The 21,019-nt window shown below is 55.3% G+C and overlaps 1 protein-coding gene across 4 annotated transcripts in view; it reads left to right on the forward strand.

Moving 5' to 3' along the window:
• SLC38A7 (solute carrier family 38 member 7) overlaps positions 1-21,019 on the forward strand; it is a 28,589-nt gene that overhangs the window by 2,373 nt on the left and 5,197 nt on the right. For 3 of the 4 annotated variants that reach the window (XR_008311300.1, XM_053271407.1, XM_053271406.1), the window contains exons 2-17: positions 1,172-1,623; positions 2,593-2,791; positions 3,156-3,300; positions 4,545-4,643; positions 5,296-5,353; positions 5,584-5,698; positions 5,886-6,033; positions 6,149-6,348; positions 7,253-7,307; positions 13,687-13,798; positions 14,391-14,525; positions 16,002-16,160; positions 17,322-17,413; positions 18,363-18,447; positions 19,452-19,601; positions 20,111-20,238. Coding sequence is in view for 3 of the 4 variants with exons in the window: in XM_053271407.1 (XP_053127382.1) it covers positions 1,279-1,623; positions 2,593-2,791; positions 3,156-3,300; positions 4,545-4,643; positions 5,296-5,353; positions 5,584-5,698; positions 5,886-6,033; positions 6,149-6,348; positions 7,253-7,307; positions 13,687-13,798; positions 14,391-14,525; positions 16,002-16,160; positions 17,322-17,413; positions 18,363-18,447; positions 19,452-19,601; positions 20,111-20,238 (2,225 nt within the window). In the remaining variant the exon portion in view is untranslated. Of the gene's footprint in view, positions 1-1,171; positions 1,624-2,592; positions 2,792-3,155; positions 3,301-4,544; positions 4,644-5,295; positions 5,354-5,583; positions 5,699-5,885; positions 6,034-6,148; positions 6,349-7,252; positions 7,308-7,423; positions 8,968-13,686; positions 13,799-14,390; positions 14,526-16,001; positions 16,161-17,321; positions 17,414-18,362; positions 18,448-19,451; positions 19,602-20,110; positions 20,239-21,019 lie in introns of those variants that run through there. The other variant, XM_053271408.1, reaches the window with a different exon arrangement.

The raw sequence follows: 21,019 nt of genomic DNA on the forward strand, positions 1-21,019 counted from the left end.
GGGGCCAGGCAGAGACTTCCTCTTTCAGGATCCGTCCCTGTTGGGACCGATTGGCAGGGTCTCGCTTGCGCTGAGCAGCTTCTCGGCTTCCTTGGGAAGCACTTCGGCCCTGCGCTGCGAGTGGGGGTGGAACGTGCCTCTGAGGCTTGGGGCCTTTGAAAAAAGCAATTTGCAAGCGCTTCAGGCTGCAGAGGTGGAAGTGGGAGCGTGGTGTCTCCCGAGTAAAAGCTTGCAAGCCGGAGGGAGAGTCAGCAGGACTCCGTGGAGGCTGAGGTGGTGGTGCCATGCCAAACTCCTTGGCATCTTCTCTGCCCCGCCGCCTTCCTTCCCCTTGGCTTGCAGTGCAGCGGCAGCTCCATCTCTCTCGTAATACCGCCACCCTCTGCCCCTTGCTGCCCCTTACACCTGGGACCATCTCCATGATGCCATCTTGACACAAGACCCACTTTCCCCATGAAACTGTGGCCTAGATCCATACTATTATGGATCTATATTGATGTGTATAAAAATTTTCATCTGTATTCTCTAACCCCACATACGCGCACATGGAACAGTTGTGTCTTCTTGTGCAGTCTCCGCCTGTTTCCACTTCCTCTCCTCCCTCTCTTGTCTCCCTTGAGTCTTTTTTAGATTGTGAGCCCTTTGGGGCAGAGACCTCCTTGTCAAATGCCATGCTCATGGATGGGGCTGTATCAGTCATAACCCTATTTGGCCCTTGAGGAGAACGAAGCACACGGCTGGGTCCGTTGGGGCCTTGGGGTGCCCCAGTGGTTCCCCTCCTTGTTCCCCAGTTCCTGTTTCATGAGAATCTAGAATTCTTTGCTAAAAGGACTGCCCCTAAGGGGAGGCAGAAGGGCAAGCGGTTGGGGTCTGAAGTCAGTGGAAGCGAGGCGAGTGTGGCTGGCTGCGCAGCGAGCGTCTTGGGGCCACGTCTTGAATCCCTATGAAAACTGTCTGGGTCTTGTGTTGAGAGAGGCTGTCTGCTGGTGTCTGGGCTGGCGTAAGGCTTCCTTTCCTGCCCAGTTCGTGACCAGCAGCCGCTCACGCTCCCCCCCCCTCCCCGCTGCTTCTCGGTCCTCTTCCTCCCTGGAGGATGTGGTGCATTCCGTGGGCAGAAGGCGGGTCCCCCTCTTGGTCTGCTGGCTGGCTGCTGACTCTTGGCCTTTGGCAGTTTCTCCTAGGAGGGCCCTCCGGAGTGCCGTGGGAGGCATCCCTGGGCTGCCGTCTGGGCTTGGACATGGCCCTGTCGGAGGCTGAACTCTCCGGCCCTTCGGGGTGATGCTTGGGGCTCCTCTGGGGAGCGAAGGGGCCTCATCGGGCCAGAACCGGCGGGCTACCCAGCAGCCCTTCCCAGCAGAGAAGATGGCGCAGGGCCACGTGGGGATCAACACGGACTATGGCGACTGGGACCGGAGCGCGGATGCCGGGGAGCGGGCCCGTCTGCTGCAGAGCCCATGCGTGGAGATGGCGCCCAAACGCCGCCAGCCACCGAGGCCGACGGCAACCTCGGCGCTGGGGGCCGTTTTCATCGTGGTGAACGCCGCGCTGGGGGCAGGCCTCCTCAACTTCCCAGCGGCCTTCAGCATGGCGGGCGGCATCGCAGCCGGGATCGCTCTGCAGATGGTGAGAGCGGAGGGCGGGGTGGGCCCTGGGGAGGCCGGGAGGGGGCTGGCGGTGAAGGGAGGGGGCGGCAGGTAGAATTCCTCTCGCGGAGGTGGGGCTTGCTCGCCTGGCAGGAGCACCCAGCTGGATGCTGGCTGTGGTGGGCGTGTTCAGGAGGCCGCTGAGGCTGGGGGTGATGGGAGTTGTAGTCCAACAACATTTGGAGATCCAGGCTGGGTTCATTGGCAGGCTGGTCTCCAAAAAGAGCTCTCTGAACTGTGTGAATGGACAGCAAAGCAGCAAATGAGATTGAATGGTAGTATGTGGAAAGTGTGAACCCAAAAATCCCTAACATCACCTGTGCGCTACTGAGGTCTCAGCCGGCTGTGAATAGAGTAATGATGGATAGGAACATAGAAAGCTGCCATATACTGAGTCAGACCCTTGGTCCATCTAGCTCAGTATTGTCTACACAGACTGGCAGTGGCTTCTCCCAGGTTGCAGGAAGGAATCTCTCTCAGCCCTCTCTTGGAGATGCTGCCAGGGAGGGAACTTGGAACCTAGATGCTCTTCCCAGAGCCTCCCCATCCCCTGAGGGGAATATCTTACAGAGCTCACACTTCTCGTCTCCCTTTCAAATGCAAACCTGGGTGGACCCTGCTTAGCAAAAGGGGCTGGTTCATGCTTGCTGCCACTAGGCCAGCTTGTGGTCTTCTGGCACTGAGCTCGATGGGCTGACGTGGTGTAAGGCAGCTTCCGATGCTCCTCAGTAGGGAGGGAGGCTATAGGAGAGCCCTTACGGCTGCAGACAAGCCTTTTGGGAATGAGATGGACCTGGGAGCGTCCAGGACCCCGAATCTTGTGCCAGTGGGCGTGGCAGGTGTGAGGATGCCGAGGGCAGGAAGAGCTCTGCTTGGCTTGTCTTCGCTGCACCTTGGCCGGGCCCGTTCTCTCTCTCTGGTCCTGATCACGGAGCCGCTTTGCCTGCAGTGCCTGCTGGTCTTCATCATTGGGGGCCTGGTGATCCTGGCCTACTGCTCCCAGGCCAGCAACGAGCGTACCTACCAGGAGGTGGTGTGGGCCGTGTGTGGCAAGGTCCCCGGGGTGCTGTGCGAAGTGGCCATTGCCGTCTACACCTTTGGCACCTGCATCGCCTTCCTCATCATCATCGGGGACCAGCAGGACAAGAGTGAGTGCTGGCGGGGGGGGGGGGAGAGGGAGGCGGCAGCGGGAGGGTGGTCTGCTTCCTTGCCCCCTGGGGCGTTTGCCAGGCGAGAGGAAGTTGGGGCCCTCCCCCTTCCGCTGCGTTCTGCTTCGCTTCTGCTCCTGTCCCCCGCAGGGCTTGGGGCCCTTTGCTCAGGGTGCAGCCCTGCAGTGTGCAGAGCTGGCGCCTCCGTCCCGCTTCCTGGAGGTGCCTCTTGCCAGCAGGGCCTGGAGCACGTCCCCCTCTGTCCATCCGTCCACTCCTGGGTGGTGGGCTGGCCGGCTTCCCTTGGTGCCTCCAGCCTCCCCCTGCTGACGGCGCCCTTCCCTCCCCTCCCCTCCTGGGCTAGTCTTCGCAGCACTGGTGAAGGATGCCGCGGGGGCAGGGGCCAGCCCCTGGTACACAGACCGGAAGTTCACGATCAGCATCACGGCCTGCCTGTTCATCCTTCCCCTCTCGGTCCCCAAGGAGATTGGCTTCCAGAAATATGCCAGGTATATATACCCACAGGCTGCAGTGGGGAAGGGTGCCTCTGGGCAGAAACGTAAGGGAGGCCCATTTGGATGCAGTCGGGCGGGGGGGCGCTCTTGGGGCCGGGTGGCCTGTTGTCTTTAGGCTGGGCTCCGTACAAGGGGACCACAGGATGCGGCCTCCTCCTGAGTCGAACCCACGCCCCATCTAGCTTAGTATTGTCTCTCCAGGGCTTCAGACAGAGGTCTTTCAGAGGTCTAAGGGGAATAGCTGGCCGCAGACAGCTCTCACCTCGGGACCCCTCCAAATGCACACCAAGGCAAACCCTGCTTAGCAAGGGGTGGCTCGTGCTGGCGACGGCAAGACCAGCTCTCCTTCCCAGCAAGCCACGCCGAATGAAGAGTGCTGGTTGCTGTGGTCTGTCCGGGGGGGGGGTCAGAGAGGAAGAGCAGGCAGAGGGCCCGGAGGTGGGACGTCCCTCAGCTGTGGGGATGGCCCTGTGAGGTTATGCAGCAGACCCTTTGCTGGCGGGGTGTGAGGGTGCTGCGGCTGCTGAACCTCTCCTGCTTTGGGCAAGAAGACTTGGGAGGTTGCTCTGGATGGGGCGCTGCTGATGGGACCCCTTTGGACTGGCATCCAGGCGATGGGCCTGGCAAGGGTGAGAGGCTTTCCTCCTCAGGGCTGGCCCTCCAGTAGCAGAGGCGCTCCTGGGTGGAGGGGGGTGTTTTGGGGTAGGCCCCTCCCAGTAGTGGGGGCAAAAACATCCCCACCCCGCGCGGTTCCTCCCATGTGTGCAGAGGAGGCAGCATCATCTGAACAGGCGGGAGAGGAGGAGAAGAAGGGCTGAGTGTGTGCCAAGTGCACACGCCCATCTCTCAGCAGGTCTCTCTTGTCAGCGTCTCCTCAGTCACTGCTACTGAATAGGAGAGCAGGAAAGAGGATCCATGCAGGCTGTGCCTCTCTGTTGCCTGCCAGAGGGCCGTTGCTTTTGCTAAGAAGTGGGGGGGGGGCTGCCTGACCCCTCTGCCTGTGCCCACCCGAGGCCTTGTGGCCCACAGGATGGTGGCTGTTGACCTCTCCGGGGTGGGGACGCTGTGAGCAGAAGCGCCTGCTTCCTCCTTGGCCGGAGCATCCCTTGAAGGAGAGGAAGTGTTGGCATCAGCCACCCTAAAACCCCTCCCGGTCCTGGTCAATGGCCGTAATAAAGGGGTCGGGATCTGTAACCCCTCCCTTCCTCCCTCCCTCCCTGCCTGCCTTTCTCTTTCAGCTGCTTGAGTGTGGTTGGGACCTGGTATGTTACAGCCATCATCATCATCAAGTACATTTGGCCTGATCAGGAGATGGTCCCAGGAGAAGTTCCAACCAGGTACCTAGGAGTGGTGGCAAAGAGGGCGGGGTCGCGGGGGCGGTAAGCTCACCTCTTCCTGATTCCTTCGTACACAAGGGTGTGAGAGAGAGACCCAGTTGTGTCTGAGCAGAGGGCCCAGAGCAGAGAGTCTCCGGCTCCCGGGAAAGACCAGGCGCTTGTATACCTGTGAGCTGGGCAAGAGAGAGCTCTGTTAGCAGCAACAGGCCATATAGAAATAAAGCTCCTCTCTGAAGAGAGAGGGGCACCCCTGCCATTCTGGCTCCCTTGGCCACCTCTGTCCTGGGACCCCTTCAGAAGGTGGGCGCCTGGATTTGTCATTCAGTGGGTGATCTCCTGGAAATGGGCCCGTTTACTCCCTCTGGTGGTTGCCTAAAGAGGCCCCCAGAGGCCAGGCTGAAGAAAGCCAAATTGTCGATGCAGAAGACGGTCGGTTTCCTTCAACCTCCTAATCAGGGAGGTGTGAATTAATGTGTGGAGGCTCGGACTTGAGCTCCGGGGTTCAACTGGATCCTGATCATCGACTTTCGATGAGGTGCTGCTTGGTGGGTGGAGGGGGGGCTATTTTCAAAGCCTGGGTAAATGCTGAGTGTGGGCATTGGCTCCGAGGCATTCTGAACAGGGGTGTGTCTGTGTGTGTTCCTCTCCACAGCCCCCTGGCGTGGATGTCGGTGTTCAATGCCATGCCCACCATCTGCTTTGGCTTCCAGGTAAACTTTTTCTTCTTCCTCTTCCAGAGGCACCACTCCAATCTTCTTGAGGGTCCTGGGCAGGTGGGGGCACTCGGAGGGCTGGGCAAAAGCTCGCTCTCTCTGCTGGCCTTGTGGGGGTTGGGGTGTGTGTGTCTTGCCTTCTGCCCGACCACCTCTGTGTGGCCTGGAGGTGGGCCTCCTCTGACGCTTGCCTCTTCCGCCTCGCGGCCTCTGCTTCTCTCCGGCAGTGTCACGTCAGCAGCGTCCCTGTCTTCAACAGCATGAAGCGGCCAGAGCTGAAGCCCTGGGGGGCAGTGGTGACGGCCGCCATGGTCATTGCGCTCTCTGTCTACACAGGCACAGGTAGGGGGCGGGCAGGCAGGCAGACGCAGCTCCTTCTCCCTTCTCGCTGGGCCTGGGCAGGAGGGAGGGGAAGGCAGTCTCTGCCCCTGAGCACCAGGAGCGACCCTCCCTGGGGGTGCAGCGTACCAGGAGGGGAGCTGGCCTGTTGATGGTGCAGCCTTGCCCCGCACTCTCCCTCCTCTGCCAGGGGTCTGTGGCTTCCTGACCTTTGGCTCCAGCGTGGAGCAGGACGTGCTCATGTCTTACCCCTCCAACGACATCCCGGTGGCCATCGCCCGGGCCTTCATCATCATCTGCGTCCTGACGTCCTACCCCATCCTGCACTTCTGCGGCAGGTGAGCGCAGGCGGGGCTGGCTGGCAGGGTGGGCACGCCTGGGACCCACATCCCGACCCAGGGTGGCAGGGGGGCTGGCAGCCCTTTCAGCCTCTTGGCCGTTGCCCCCTGCCAGGGCGGTGCTGGAAGGCCTCTGGCTGCGCTACAAGGGGGAGGCGGTGGAAGAGGACGTCGAGCGGGAGAGGCGGCGGCGCCTGCTGCAGACGGCCAGCTGGTTCCTCCTGACACTCCTGCTGGCCTTGTTCATCCCCGACATCGGCAAAGTCATCGCCATGATCGGGGGGCTGGCAGCCTGCTTCATCTTTGTCTTCCCAGGTAGGGGCGTCCCTGGCTCTCTGCCTGGGGGCGGGGCTTGCGTTTCGCTTGGCTGGCTAGAGCCCTCATTCGCCTGGCTGTTTTGCTGGGTCCCGCCCGCCTTGGGCTGTGCTCAGTGCGTTGTGGTGTTCACCTGGGGGAGGAACATTGGGGGGGGCAGGAGTGGGAGCCACGCATGCCCAGGACCAGGCTGAGGCTTGGGTCGCGTGCCAAAGGCCATCCCCTGGCCAGTGGGAGCTGCAGGGCCTCAGCCTTCCCTTGGGCCTCTTGCAGTCCCGGTTTCCCGCTGCTGCCCACCTAAGGGCCGAAATCCCCGAGTGCGAGGCTGTGATCTTGGAAGCCTCTTGCGAAGGGCAGCCAAGGGGGCTCCCTCCTTATCCCTCAGCCAGTCCTGAGAATCTGAAAAGCGGGGAGATGCGGATCTGGACCATGGATGCTCAGCAGCCGCCACCTCTTGCAGAGGTTTCATGGTGGAGCAAGAGCTGGGAGCAGGACTGGCCCCATCTCTCTTGCAAGCCCTGAATGGTTGCTTGGCAGGCCTGCCTGTGGTGAGACTCGAAGTGTGAGCACTGGAAGAGATTCCCCTTCTTAGGGGATGGAGCCGCCACTCTGGGAAGAGCCTCTAGGTCCCAAGTTCCCTCCCGGGCAGCAGCATCTCCAAAACAGGACTGGGAGAGATTCCTGCCTGCACCCTCGGAGAAGCCGCTGCCAGTCTGTGAAGACAATACTGGGCTAGATGGACCAAGGGTCTGACTCAGCCTATGGCAGCTGCCTATGTTGCTGTGCGCTAAACCAGTCCTGGCTTGGTTTTGCTAAACTACTCCCAAGGGGGAGGTTGCACAGCTCCAAAAACCCGCCTTCGTGCCGCCATCTTTACTGAGTGCCTGTGTTCCTTCCTTGCCAGGACTCTGTCTCATCCAGGCCAAGCTCTCGGAAATCCAAGAAGCCCGGCCAGCCAGGTAAGAGTTTGGCCTTCCATTGGCCCTTTCCCCCATTCATTCATGCACGTGGGGTCGGTCGGTGGTTGCCAAATCGTGCTTCCTTCTGTTGAGAACGTCTCTCTCTGTTTCCCCAGCTGGTGGGCCATGGTTAGCTACGGTGTGTTCATGGTGGTGCTTGGAGCATTCATCTTTGGGCAGACGACTGCCAATGCCGTCTTCGTGGATCTCATGAAGTGATCCTTTTGATTCTGCCCTCTGAGAACAAGTCTGTTTTACTCGTGTGGGGATCCAGGGGATCCAAATGGCTCACTTCTTGGGATCGGTTGGATGTCAACAGGAGAGAGGGCTCTTCCTTCCGCTTCCTGGTGGTGCCATTGTGAATTGGTTTTAGTTGAAAGATTTGACTTCAGTCCAGTGGAGCCTCTGTTGCTTCTGTGTGAACTCCTCAAGTTGGCACAGCTGCCTTCTTGGTGTGTGCAGCTGGCCCCCGAATGAATAGACTTGCGTTCCTGTTTGCCTTTGGGATCCCCTCCTGCTCTTAATGGATGCTGCCTTGGGCATTGCCTTGGTTCACAAGTGGAAGAGGAGGCAGGCCATTCCCGACACAATGGCTAGTTGACACTTATTTGACCACCTTGCCAGTGATGGGATGGAGTTCTTATCCTTGGTGCTGAAAACGTTGCTGAGAGGACAGTGAACTTTGCTGTGTAAAGTGGACTGGGCATGAAGGCAGGATTATTCCACATCCAATCATGGGAATGACACTGTGTTTATTGGGCAAAGGGATATGCTATCTTGCTATAAGATACTGAGTTCCTTCTACTTCTTAAACTCTAAAGTGAATCTTGAAAGAATCCTTGTTTAGGTATATGGATAACTGTGGAAGAGGCTTATTTGTGGGCCTTGGTTTGGCATCACATTCACACAGCTGCTTTTCTTCCACAGCCTGCACAGTAACATTCTGGTGAAATTCACGAAACCCTCGTGCCCCATGGAAGGTCTAGTTACATACGCAGGTACGCACACACACACACACGTACACGCTAATACACACCTCCCAGATAATTACATATTTTCAGAGCTGGAGATGTCTGGTGTTTAGTGTGTGTGCTGGCCGAGAAGATGGATATGAACTTGGTCCCTTCATCACACACCACAGTTTCAAGGGGGACTGGGGGAAACGGCCACAGGGTTCTCCACCTCAAGCCGTGGCTGCTAGTGAACTTCTTGGCCATCCCCTTCCCCCGCCCCATCCCTCGGCTGGATTCTCTTTCTTTCCATTCCACTCATGTCTGAAGCTGCTGCATTTTGTTTCTTCTCACTGGAGACATCGTTTACCAGCTGCTTTGGACTCAAATGAATGCCCAGCCACTTCCTTGTCATTGGAGGTTGGTATGACATCCTGGGCTTCTAAGCAGGACCTCCTTCAGATCCGTTTCTTCTGATGTGCCCTTTGATGGCCTGTTGTGATGTTTACACGGCGGGTGTTCAGAGGATTTCCTGCAGTCATGGGAGGCGGGGTGGCAGGTGCTCAAACTGTCAATTATTTATTGAATTTTCAGATAATTTTCAGGTGCTTCTTCTTTCCATTTTCAAATCTTGCTTCCAAGGAGGGAAGCTTTTAGGTTTAAAGGAACAATGTTATGATGAAAATAATCATTAAAAAGGGAGATCGCTACTTTTGAGTGACTGTAATTTTACGTCTGTTTAAAATGTTACTTTCTGGCCAATGATTCAACGGCACTTCTCGATAGTTCTCTATGTGTGAGCCTGGCGGGGGCAGCGCGTCCCAGCATCTTGAGACATGAATGAATGAATGAATCTTGCTTTGGGGAGCATCTCCTCGCTTGGCCCCTTCCATTGCTGCTACCTCCCAGCCCTCGTTTCACCATTATTCAGGGTCTGGAAGAAAGCAGAATAACCCAAATGCAGTGGGAATAGAAGCACGGCCACTTGCTCCTCTCCTGGCAATCATCACCCCACTTCTTGGCAAAGGCAGCTCAAGATGGCAAGAAAACTGGGCAGAGGCAGGAGCCAACCAGGGTGACTTCTTGGGGACCTTCATGAAAACACTCTTTTGGGGATGTACGAACGGGACAAGCCTCAGCCAGCTGGATCCAACTGCTGTTTCCCACAGCCAGCAGCTGGGCCTTGGCACTAGAAGCTCTTGAAGTTCGTTTCTTATCAGCACCAAGATTAGAACCTTTCGCAGTTGAAATTCAGCATAGCAAGGACATAGCGGGCCCCAAGCAAACCCTTGTATGAGGCTGTTCAGGCAAGGATCGAGAACTACGTACAGTGTCTGAGTCAACAAACAGGCCCCTTTGTGCAGAGCAGTGAATGGGTTCAGGACAAGCCTATGCTGGGTCACCCCACCCACCCACACCCCAACAAGCTTTCCCAGGCATGGAGGCAGCTGGTCGGCTGTGCCTGTTGAGCTCCACTCCAAGCTAGCTTGGCCACTGTTGCGCCCCCCCCCCCCCCGAGGTGACTGCTAAAGGAGAGGGCAGTTCTGGAGCTGGGGGCACACAGAGACTTGGGGGCATTTCCCCCCATCCTTGATTAAGCAACTTGATTTCCTTCTTGGATGTGGTGACAGCCAACAACCTGGATGGCTTTAAGAGGGGTTTGGATAACTTCATGGAGGAGAGGTCTATCAATGGCTACTAGTTGGAGGGCTACAGGCCACCTCCAGCCTCCAAGGCAGGATGCCTCTGAGTACCAGTTGCAGGGGAGTAACAGCAGGAGGGAGGACAAGCCCTCAACTCCTGCCTATGGCTTCCAGCGGCATCTGGTGGGCCACTGTGTGAAAAGGGATGCTGGACTAGATGGGCCTCCTTGGGCCTGATCTAGCAGGGCTTTTTCTTATGTTCTTATGTCTGGTGTTGTGTTGGTCTACAGCCCTCATGGTTTGAGTGTTTTGGCGGCAGCAGCACACTCATCCCGCACTCCCTCTCCTCTGTGTGTGTGTGTGTGTGTGTGTGTGTGTGTGTGTTCGTGTTCTTCCTCCTCCTGTGAGGCTCAGTTTGGCTCGGAGATGTTCCCCCTTTTGCCCTTGCAAGAGCCTGTGAGCTAATGCATGCACAGCGAGCTAAGCTGACCAAGATGGGAACATAGGAGACTGCCATATACTGAGTCAGACTATTGGTCTGTCTAGCTCAGTATTGTCTACACAGACTGGCAGCAGCTTCTCCAAGGTTGCAGGCAGGAATCTCTCAGCCATCTTGGAGATGCGAGGGAGGGAACCTGGAACCAAGATACTCTTCCCAGAGCACAGTCTACACAGGCTGGCAGTGGCTTCTCCAAGGATGCAGGCAGGAGTCTCTCTCAGCCCTATCTTGGAGATGCTGCCGCCAAGGAGGGAACTTGGAACTTTCTCCTCTCCTCAGAGTGGCTCCATCCTCTAAGGGGAAGATCTTCCAGTGCTCACACTTCTAGTCTCCCATTCAAAGGCAACCAGGGTAGACCCTGCTTAGCTAAGGGGACAAGTCCTGCTTGCAGCCACAAGAACCTTGAAGAGCCTCTGCCAGTCCGTATGGACAGTCTTAAGCTAGGTGGACCTGTGGTCCTACTCGGGGGAAGGCAGCTCCCTATGTTCCCAGGAGAGGCCTCCTCCATCCTCAGCTCCATGATCTGCAGTTTGGGCTAGACATGCTCTTTTAACCTCTGTCTTGTCGGAAAGAGCTTTTGCAAGGGTAGGAAATGTACTGAGTCAACAGAACATACTTAATCTACAAGGGGAGCAGTGACCTTTACAAAAAGAGAGTCTCTTTGCCATGTTATGTTTGTCCCACCTCGTGTTGTGGAAATGTTTCTAAAGGTTAGCAGTGGAGTTGACGGGTGGTGTTGGGTCCCCTTCCTGTTCAACTAAGGTCAGGGTTTCTCACAGAGTTTCCAAGCAATTTGCAGGCATGGTGGGCGAACAGCATCCTAGGAAGATAGGAAGCTGCCATATACTGAGTCAGACCATAGGTCCATCTAGCTGAGTATTGCCTACACAGACTGGCAGCGGCTTCTTCAAGGTTGCAGGCAGGAGTCTCTCCCAGCCCTATCTTGGAGAAGCTGCCAGGGAGGGGACTTGGTAGCTAGATGCTCTTCCCAAAGCGACTCCATTCCCTCAGAGGAATCTTTTCCAGTGCTGACCAAGGAAGTGGTAGCTTCCTATGTTCCTGTGTTTGATGAATGGGTTGCTGTTGCTCGGGTAACATTTACATGCTTTGGCACAATGTTTTAAATTAAAAGCCTGGATCCTTGTGCTTTCTGACACATTGTGATCATAGCTACCTGTGCAACCAATGGGCTCACACCCAGCAGCCTCTGGCCGACCCTGTTTGGGGAACGCAGCATGTCTGTCTTAGAGGCAAGTGGGGAGCAGGAGCATCGCCACGAAATCTGGGAGCATCCCCTCACCGGCCCACCTTGGCAAGTGTCACCCCTCTTGGGCTCCCGTCTGCTGGTGGGGGTCGGTGGTTTGCCAAGAAGAGGGTGAGATTTCCATCCAGACAAGGAGCCCAGGTGCGCTCCTGGTACAGCAAACACCTCCCCGCTTCCCTTTTATCGCCCCGGAGCTGAAAAACAAGAGCCGGCACCGGTGGCTGTTATCAGGTGAGCAAACAGGGCAAAGGCGATATAAGGGGGCCGGGCCCCCCAGCCCTTCCACTGCGGCCCATCCCAGAAGGACAGCATGCACCTCTTGTGCAGCCTCCTGGCCCTGCTCACTGCCTCCCTGGGCCGCTGCTCAGGGCAGTGCGCTCAGGACCTCATCACTTCTCTGCCGGGCCTTTCGGAGACGCCTGGTTTCCAGCAGTGGTCGGGCTACTTGCAAGCGGGCACTGGCCAATACTTCCACTACTGGTAAGGGGGAGTGAGAGTGTGTGTGGGGGGGAGGGAGATGGAGGGAGGGAGAGTGAGTGTGTGTCTCCCTCCCACACACACATTTTTGCTCCACCTTGTGGCTTCCTCTGCAGAGGCAACCAGCTCCTGCTCCTTTGCATCTGCTTAAAAACATTTTTAAAATGTATTTATGTGCAAAATGTGCAATTGGCCATGAATGAGAGCTAAAAAGACCCCCCTGCCTAGACTAGTCGAGCTGGTCTGGATGAGAACATAGGCAGCTGCCCTATATTGAGTCCGACCCTTGGTCCATCTAGCTCAGTATTGTCTTCACAGACTGGCAGCAGCTTCTCCAAAGTGGCAGGCAGGAGTCTCTCTCAGCCCTACCTGGCGATGCCACCAGGGAGGGAACTTGGAACCTTCTGCTCTTTCCAGAGTGGTGGCTCCATCCCCTAAGAGGGGAAGATCTTCCAGGGCTCACACTTCTAGTCTCCCTTTCAAATGCAACCCAGGGCAGACCCTGCTTATCTAAGGAGACAAGGCATGCTGGCTGCCACAAGACCAGTTCTCTCTGACTGGCAGCAACATGGTCCCAAACACTTAGCACGCAGGTAACTTGAGTACGGTTTGCAGCAGCAGCAGCAAATGTCCTCAAAGTGGTCCACATAGCAAAAAGTACTGAAAGATGGTTCCCAGTCCCTAAAGCTCTCACAGATGTCAAGAAGAACCCGAGGGAGGCACCAGCAACAGCCACTCGCAGCGACATTGTGCGGGGTTGAACTTGGTCTTCCTTGGAGTAGTGGTTTATGTGGGCAGGGCCTCCGAGTCAAGAGGCTGCTTCAGTAGTGGTGAGCCTTGAGTTGGAGCACTGACTAGCAGCATGTGATGGACGTGGCTTTTATGGGTGCCGCTCCTGTTTGTTAACCAAGATCCCACCATCTTTTAGGTGCTGCTTACTTCAGATAAAGCTGCTGCCAACTTCCATCCCTTAAGGGGGGAATTTCTTCCGGTGCTCACGCTTCTAGTCTCCCATTCAAATGCAACCAGGGCAGACCCTGCTTAGCTGGGAGGACAAGTCATGCTTGCTTCCACAAGACCTGCTCTCCTCCCAAATGAGAGGCCCTGCCTTGGACTGGGTGACTTTTGGCTGGGTGACCGAGTCAGATCTGTGGTCCACCTAGCTCAGTACCGCCTACTCTGACTGGCAGCATCTCTCCAGGTTTTCAGAAAGGTCTTTCCCAGCCATACCTGGAGATGCTGCCAGGAACAGAACTCTGCCACTGAGTGGCCATAGTTCCTCGCCCACAATGTGCCGTTCCTGAGCCTGCCTTCTTCGTTACCAGAGCTTTACTTTGGTTTCCCTGTGAAGCTCACTCAGGCAACCTAGGCACTTGGGAATCTGCCTGTGATAGAGCCAGACCCTTAGTCCATCTCACCCAGTATAATCAACTCTGACTGGCAGCAACTTTTCAGGGTTCCAGACCAAGGGGGTCTTTCCCAGGCCGACCTGGAGATGCCGCCAGGGATTGCACCATCGCTTCTCTCCTCCCTTCCACCCGGACAGGTTTGTGGAGTCTCAGGGCCACCCAGCGACTGACCCCGTGGTGCTCTGGCTGAACGGGGGGCCTGGCTGCAGTTCCATGGAAGGCTTCCTGGCCGAGAACGGCCCTTTCCACGTGAGTCTGCTGCTCGTGGGGCAGCCGGGAGGGAAGGAGTGGGGGCAGCTGGGGGGCCGGGAACTGGGCAGAGGGTGCCACCCTCAGTGCTGCAGTTCCAGCCTAGGCAGGAGGAGGCACATCTTCGGCCCAGGATGCCCCCGCCCTCGTTTCAGATGGGTGGAAGAGGCCTGGTGTCACTCCGCCAGAAGGGGAAGGTGCTCTGTATATGCTCAGGGGCAGTCTCTCCATTCTCATTGCTCCATGCATTTCAGTACAGTCTTTCACTGGACAACAGGCTCCAGTTTTATGTCCTGGGCAGCACCGGGGGGGGGGCTGTTGAGTTTGGACCCCCAGACGTGGGTCCCCTGTCTGCAGTGAGAGAGGCTGAAGGCCACTGTAGCTGGAGGTGATGGGAACTGCTGCCCATAACAACATCTGGGGAGCCAAGCTGAGCAGGCCCCGCCCCGCCCCCGTTCCCAAGCCAGGCTTTGGCCTTCTAAAGACCATGTTCAAAGGGCTGTGGTCGTGCAGGAGCAGCGAGACCCAGGCTGGGCCCAGCAAGCCTCTCCCCAAGGAGATCAGCCGCCCTCTCGGTCTCTCTCTCCTCTAGATGAACGATGACGGCACCCTGTACCTGAACCCCAACAGCTGGAACCGGGTCGCCAACATGCTGTATGTGGAGTCCCCTGCGGGAGTCGGATACTCTTACGCCACCTCTGAGGACAACCCCATCAACGATGCCCAGGTACGTTGCCTTCTAGGGTGGCTGTGCTGGCAGGTGGTCACCCTGGTGGAGGGTGCCATGTGGAGGTGGTCTGCCATTGCCTACCCATGAGTCAGTCACCTGTGGGGACTGTATGAGCCCACCCTGATAGCCAGCTCTGGTTCCCCAGGCTCCGTTCGCTATCCCATCTTGGCAAAGGTCAGGAGGGCATCTGGCTAGAAGCAGGACCTTGGTGGCCAGGGGCCCAGAGCTCAGGAGACCTTGTCCTGAAGAGGATCGCTCTCCTTGGTTCTTGGGGAAACCATTCCCTCCCAGCAGGCATTCAGCTGATCTGGGTTTTTATTCTGCGTCTATTTCTGATTTCTAGTTTGTTTTTTAATGGTTTATTTACTTGTTTTTATTGTTGGGGGCAGGTTAAATATATCGGAAAATGCAGTTGAGAAGTATTTGAAATGAATAAAATAGATTTGTGAGCAAGCTTTCAGCAAGCCAAGTGAAGCAGCAAGGTTCCTTCCCCACGAGAACCTCTACCTGCCCGTCAGGATCTCAGTGCCAGGGCAGTGATTACTCATTCATTGCTCAAGTGATGTTCTTGGTGGGTCTTGTGTGCGCAAATGGGACCGAGCAGGAAGTGAGCAGCAGTACAAATTCCAGTGGGGGCACATACAAACTGCAGAGTTTCTCCTGCTCCTTGGCCCAGAAAACAATGAGCTCTGCAGATCCAGGCCAGGGAAGCCCACCCTACAGTTTGAGAGGCTAGTGCAGGGGTTAGGAACATAGGGAGCTGCCTTAGAATGAGTCAGACCCTTGACCCTTCTAGCTCAGCAGTGTCAACACTGACTGGCAGCAACTCTCCAAAGTTTCAGGCAGGAATATCTCCCACCCCGACCTTGAGATGCTGCCAGGGACTGAACCTGGGACCTTCGGCATCATGCAAGCAAGCACGCAGGGGCTCTTCCTGACCTACGGCCCCATCTCCAGTTCCCAGTCTTGGGTCTGCAGATGTTGTTGGACTACGACTCCCATCATGCTTGGCCACAAAGGCCTTTGGCCAAAAAGGCAAAGCACATTTATGAGGCCAGGGATTCTAGACCAACAACATCAGGAGACCCCAGGTTGGGAACCCCCGGCCTAATGCAGCTATGACAACATCCTTCTCAAAATGGCCTTTCCTGCTTATGGAATTCTGGTTTGGAGCTTGCAAGCAAACTTGAGATTCCTCTGATCTGGGGGAGAGGGGGCTTGGGGGTGGGGGAAAGCATGCCTCTCTATGTGCCAGGAAGTTGATGGACATCTGGAGCCTGGGTGGGAGCGACAAGGCGTTGGAGTGATGGCTTCCTCTCGGGTATTGGTGTGTCTTAATTGGCTTAATCTGATGTTCGTATCTGAGGTGTGCTCGCGTTTCTGGGCTAGACCGAAGTGTCGCTCTTCGGCAGGCAGTCACGACTGGCCTTCCACAACTCAGCCTTTTTGCGGGGCTTTTTATCTCTCCCTCAGGTGGCTGCGGACAACTACCAGGCCCTCCAGAGCTTTTTTGCCAAATTCCCTAACTTTGTCAACCATGAGTTTTATGTTTTTGGGGAGAGTTATGGTGGTGTCTACGTCCCCAGCCTCACGGCCAAAATTGCAGAAGGATCAGCAGCCATCAACCTGAAGGTAAAGGCCACTGCAGTCAGGCCAGGGAGTGAGGTTGCTGAGCACTCCAGGGTGGCCCAAGTGGCCTCTGGTGACCCAAATGGCCTCTGGTGGCTGGGCGGGTCTCCCCTGCAGAGAGCAGCTGGGGGAAATAGATGGTGGGGTGTCATTGCACGTCCCCAGTAGCTGCCATGGGTGTACTTTCCCATCAGTGACAAGGAGATTTGAGGCCAGTTCTCTGTCATCAAACATACTATGGGCCATAGAAAGAAGGGTGTGGCTTTGGGGGGCGAGGGGTGTGGGTGATGCTCCAGTCTGCAGGGTCGTCTTGGTGGCTGCTTCTGGACTGTCCAAACCTTTTCCCCTCCCCCTGAAGACCAGGCAAAACCTGAGTCTGCTTCTGTGTCCTCTGGCAGTTCTCTCCAATCTGGCTTTTGGTCAAGGTGGGGTTGCACAACTCTGGCCCTTCCCCTATTGTTGGACTACACCTCCCATCATCCATGACGATTGGCCATTGTGGCTGGGGATGATGTGCGTTGTAGTCCCACCATAGCTGCAGATCCAAAGTTGTGCCACTCTGGGTCAAGCGGGGGTGGAGAGAGAATGAATGAGTTTGTCTCTTTTACTAAACATTTTACTGCCTCATTACCCGATTCAAACTTTCAAGAAACCCCCAAGATTTCAAATAATGCAAGTGCTTAAGTTAGGTAAGATTAATCAGAGCCCCAAGTCAAGTGCGTGGGCGGGGGCTCAAAGGCCTAAGGGTCTAGTCAAGGGGCTCTCGAACCCAGGTCTCTAGACATTGTTGGATCCCAGCTCCCATGATCCCCTGCTACCATGGCCAAAGCTCATGAATGATGGGAGCTGTAGCCCAAGCGCGTCTGGGGAGAACTCCTGGATGAGGCACTCAGCGGAGAGGAAGATGTGACCTGGAAGGCATGCCCTCTCCCAGTACTTGCCCTGAGGTGAAACAGGCACTGCTGGATTCTTTGGCAGCCGTATTTAGGGAGAGCCACTTGGGATAACGGACCCCTCCCCGTCCCCAAAGACCAAGTCTGAGCAGGGCGGTGGCCTCGTGCCCACTTGTGCTGTTTACTGGGAGGCGCTGAGCCTCTCCGGCCCAGTTCTGGGGACAGGCTGACCTTGTCCATCAGGCTAATCTTCTGCCATTGGATCCCTCAGGGATTTGGGGTTGGCAACGGCATGACCAGCGCTTCCCTGAATGAGCTGACCCTGATGGAGTTTGCCTACTACCACGGAGTCTTTGGAGATGAGTAAGTACCGGAGAAGAGCAGGGTTGACTGGGCAACCCTCCACAGCTGATGCTCCTGCAGGATGGGCTGGCCAGTGGTGGCTCTTGGGCCAAATGGGCTTGTCCTGGTCCTCTCCAGCTGCCAACTTGGAAGCAAAACAGGTGTGGGGGATGTGGCTACCGGCCTTGCCCTCAGGGCTCAGGCCCCTTTCTGGTCCAGGCAACCCTTTTCTTAGCAACGCTCCAGCAAAACTAGCCCCTGAGCGGATGTCCCTTGCCTTGTTGCGCTCCCAGCAGTCCTTCAAGCCTCTTGTGGCTCTTCTCTGGCCCAGCTTGGGAGGGTTGCCCTGGAAGACCACCAAGGCCCCTTTCAACTCTAAAAATCTAATATTCTCTTCTCTTGTTCTATAGTGAGCTTGCTGGGCCTCTAAAGGGAGGGGATTCTATCACTTATGCGTCACCACTGAGAAGTCCCTGTCTCGGGGTAACCACCTTCTGGAGGTGGGAGGATCCAGAGCAGTGATCCCAGGGTCTGGGTAGGTTATATGGGAGGAGGTGCTCCTTGAGACACCCTGGTCCTAAACCATGGAGGGCTTCATAGGTAACTTCCTAATGCTCACAGACTAGTAAGGAAGGTTGTAAAATCTCCTCCCAGGAAAAAGCTGATCAGGTGTCTGCCAGGGTTGTTTTAGATCAGGAGTTCTCAACCCTGGGTCCCTAGATGTTGGTGGGCTACAACTCCCATCATCCCTTTGGCCAGTGTGACTGGGGATGATGGAGGCTGTAGTCTAACAACACCTCGAGACCCATGTTTGAGATCTCTTGTTCTAGATATTGGTTATCCTGACTTAAGGCAGGCATCGAGACTGCAGGATTCCTTGGGTGGGGTCTCCTGCACTTTTGTGGTTCTTGCCTGGTTGCGCCACTCGGCTGCTTGCCTGACTTCTCTTCCCTATTTTTCTGCCCTGTAGCCTGTGGGCCTCCTTGAAGGAAAACTGCTGCAATGGAGGCACCTGCAACTTCTCCAGCAACGACAACAGTGACTGTATCACAGCGGTAAGATTCTGGCTCTAAAGCATCATTAACAAACTTTTGTAGCGTGAGCTTTACATACATGCCCTGGTAAGCAGAGGGGGGAACGAAGCCACCATTTATTTTATTTATTTATTGCCCTTGGCCGCATAGTGGAATCTTCTAATATCCTGATTAGATTTAGGGAATATTTGGGATATGAGTGTGGATTTTTAAGCAGTGAGACATGGAACACTGAAGTTGACGTCTGTATGTTGAAACGTTTGTTCTTTACTTGCAGCTTTTATATTTTTCCTTTTAATCTATGCAATTAAAAAAAAAGGTCTGAAGAGAAGAATTTAGTAGAATATATTGTCAAATTGTATAATAATGTATGTTGACCGGGACTAGCAGATTCTTCTGGGAATGTCTCTCCCTGGTTACGCAGTCCAGAGCACTCACCATCACACTCAAGCCCATTCTCTGAAAAAGCCTTAAGAATGATCAGGTCACCTTCTTTGCCATGTAGTTTTCATAGCCTTCCCGTAACTTTCTCTGTGGCCATTTGGATATTATTATTATTATTATTATTATTATTATTATTATTATTATTATTATTATTATTATTATTATTTTGCAGAGATAGCTGAGAGATGCACGACAGCAGATGAGTCTTTAAAAGGATCTAGTCCTGTATATTTCCACTTCTCACTAAATAAATATAAAATAGAGATGTATGTAAAACCGAACAAAATGTGGCAAAGGCTAGAAATTCACCTTGAACCAGCAAGACCAGACTGCCAACAGCCAGCCCAAAGAGGGAGATCGTACAGTGTTTTCCATCCTGTCCTGTTGGGGTTTCCCTGATTTAGTCTGTTTGAGTTGGAATGGGAATAAAGTCATGTAGATGAAACATGAGGCTCTGCGCACGGCCTAACTTCACGTGCCGTCTTTCTTTCCCCTCCTGCACAGGTACACAGAGTTCTAACTCTGCTTTCCTTTGTCCCCCTTTTCGCATCCCCCTCCCTCCCTCCCTCCCTCCCTCCAAGATATCAGAAGCATATGGAGTCCTCTATGGAATTGGCCTCAACATGTACAACCTCTATGCCACTTGCTGGGGAGGTGCAAACTACCAGGACCGCTACGAAGCAGATCTGTCCAACCTCTTCCGCCATTACCAGTTTGATGTCCCAGTGCCAGTAAGTGGTGGGGCTTCTCAGTGGTGGCTCTGATGGGTCTGCCAGTGGGGAGGCAGGCCTGTGGCATGGCTCTGTGGCTTACAGAGAGGAGCAGCAGGCAGACAACCAGAGCTAGGGGTGACGAATGCCCATGGGCCACCAGCTGCTGCATCAGGTTGTCATAATAGCAAGCCATTTGGGGATTGGCCTCTTGGTTCAGATTTCTCCTGAAGTGGTACAGCAGGGAAATGCTTGACTAACAAGCAGAAGGTTGCCGGTTTGATTCTCCGCTGGTATAGTTCTAGGGACTATGGGAAACACCTCTATTGGGCAGCAGTGATAGAGGAAGGTGCTGAAAGGCATCATCTCATTCGGAGCGGGAGGAGGCAGTGGTCAACCCCTCCTGTATTCTACCAAAGACAACCACGAGGCTCTGTCGGTGCCAGGAGTCGGAATCGACTTGATCGCACACTTTACCTTTTTACCTGACCTTGAACTTTATCCTGCCTCTCCTTTCCTCTCCCTTTCAGAAAATTGGCTCCATCCCTGGAGTGCCGAAATGCATCAACGCCACTGCCATGTATGTCTGGCTGAACCGGGATGATGTCCGTCAGGCTCTGCACATCCCCAGCTCTCTCCCAAACTGGGAGCTCTGCAGGTGACGCCGTGGAATACTTCTGCCCTCCCACCACGCAGTGCGGAGTTGCTTTTTTGGCAGTGGACTGGAGGGCTGTTGGAAGAGAGGCATTTACGGGCCACTCTAGAACTGACACAGAGCAGGCTAACAGGGCTTGGAGATGTTAGGTTCTCCAGGAGAAATGGAAGCAAGCTCAAATGTGGATTCCCTTCTCCTTTGGTCAAGCCACTTCACTTCCCTCAGCCTGCACTTCCTTTCCTCTCCCCGTCCCCCACCTTTTGCTTAACCTCAGAGTCTGGACAGTGAATGTTTTGTCTGATGGGAGCCGATTGTTCCTCACCATGAGCCTTTGGGAAGGAGTAAGCAACACGTCCGAGTGGCAGCAAACTAGATCTTCCTGGGATGGGAAAATGGGGAGGAAGGGAAGGGTCAACTGGAAGTATTAAGACCAAAGATGATGTTTGTGAGAGCTAAGTTCTTAAAAGTTGAACAAAGAACAGCCCTGCTGGATCAGGCCCAAGGAAGCCCATCTAGTCCAGCATCCTGTTTCACACAGTGGCCCACCAGATGCCTCTGGAGAGCCCACAGGCAGGAGCTGAGGGCATGCCCTCTCTCCTGCTGCTGTTCCCCTGCAACTGGTATTCAGGGGCATCTTGATTCTGAGGCTGAAGGTGGCTTGTAGCCCTCCGACTAGTAGCCGTTGAGAGTCCTCTCCTCCATGGAGTTATCCAAACCTCTCTTCAAGCCATCCAGGTTGTTGGCTGTGACCACATCTTGTGGCAGAGAATTCCACAAGTTGATG

The sequence above is a fragment of the Hemicordylus capensis genome, chromosome 9, assembly GCF_027244095.1.
Source record: "Hemicordylus capensis ecotype Gifberg chromosome 9, rHemCap1.1.pri, whole genome shotgun sequence".
In the NCBI taxonomy this organism is placed as follows: Eukaryota; Metazoa; Chordata; class Lepidosauria; order Squamata; family Cordylidae; genus Hemicordylus; species Hemicordylus capensis.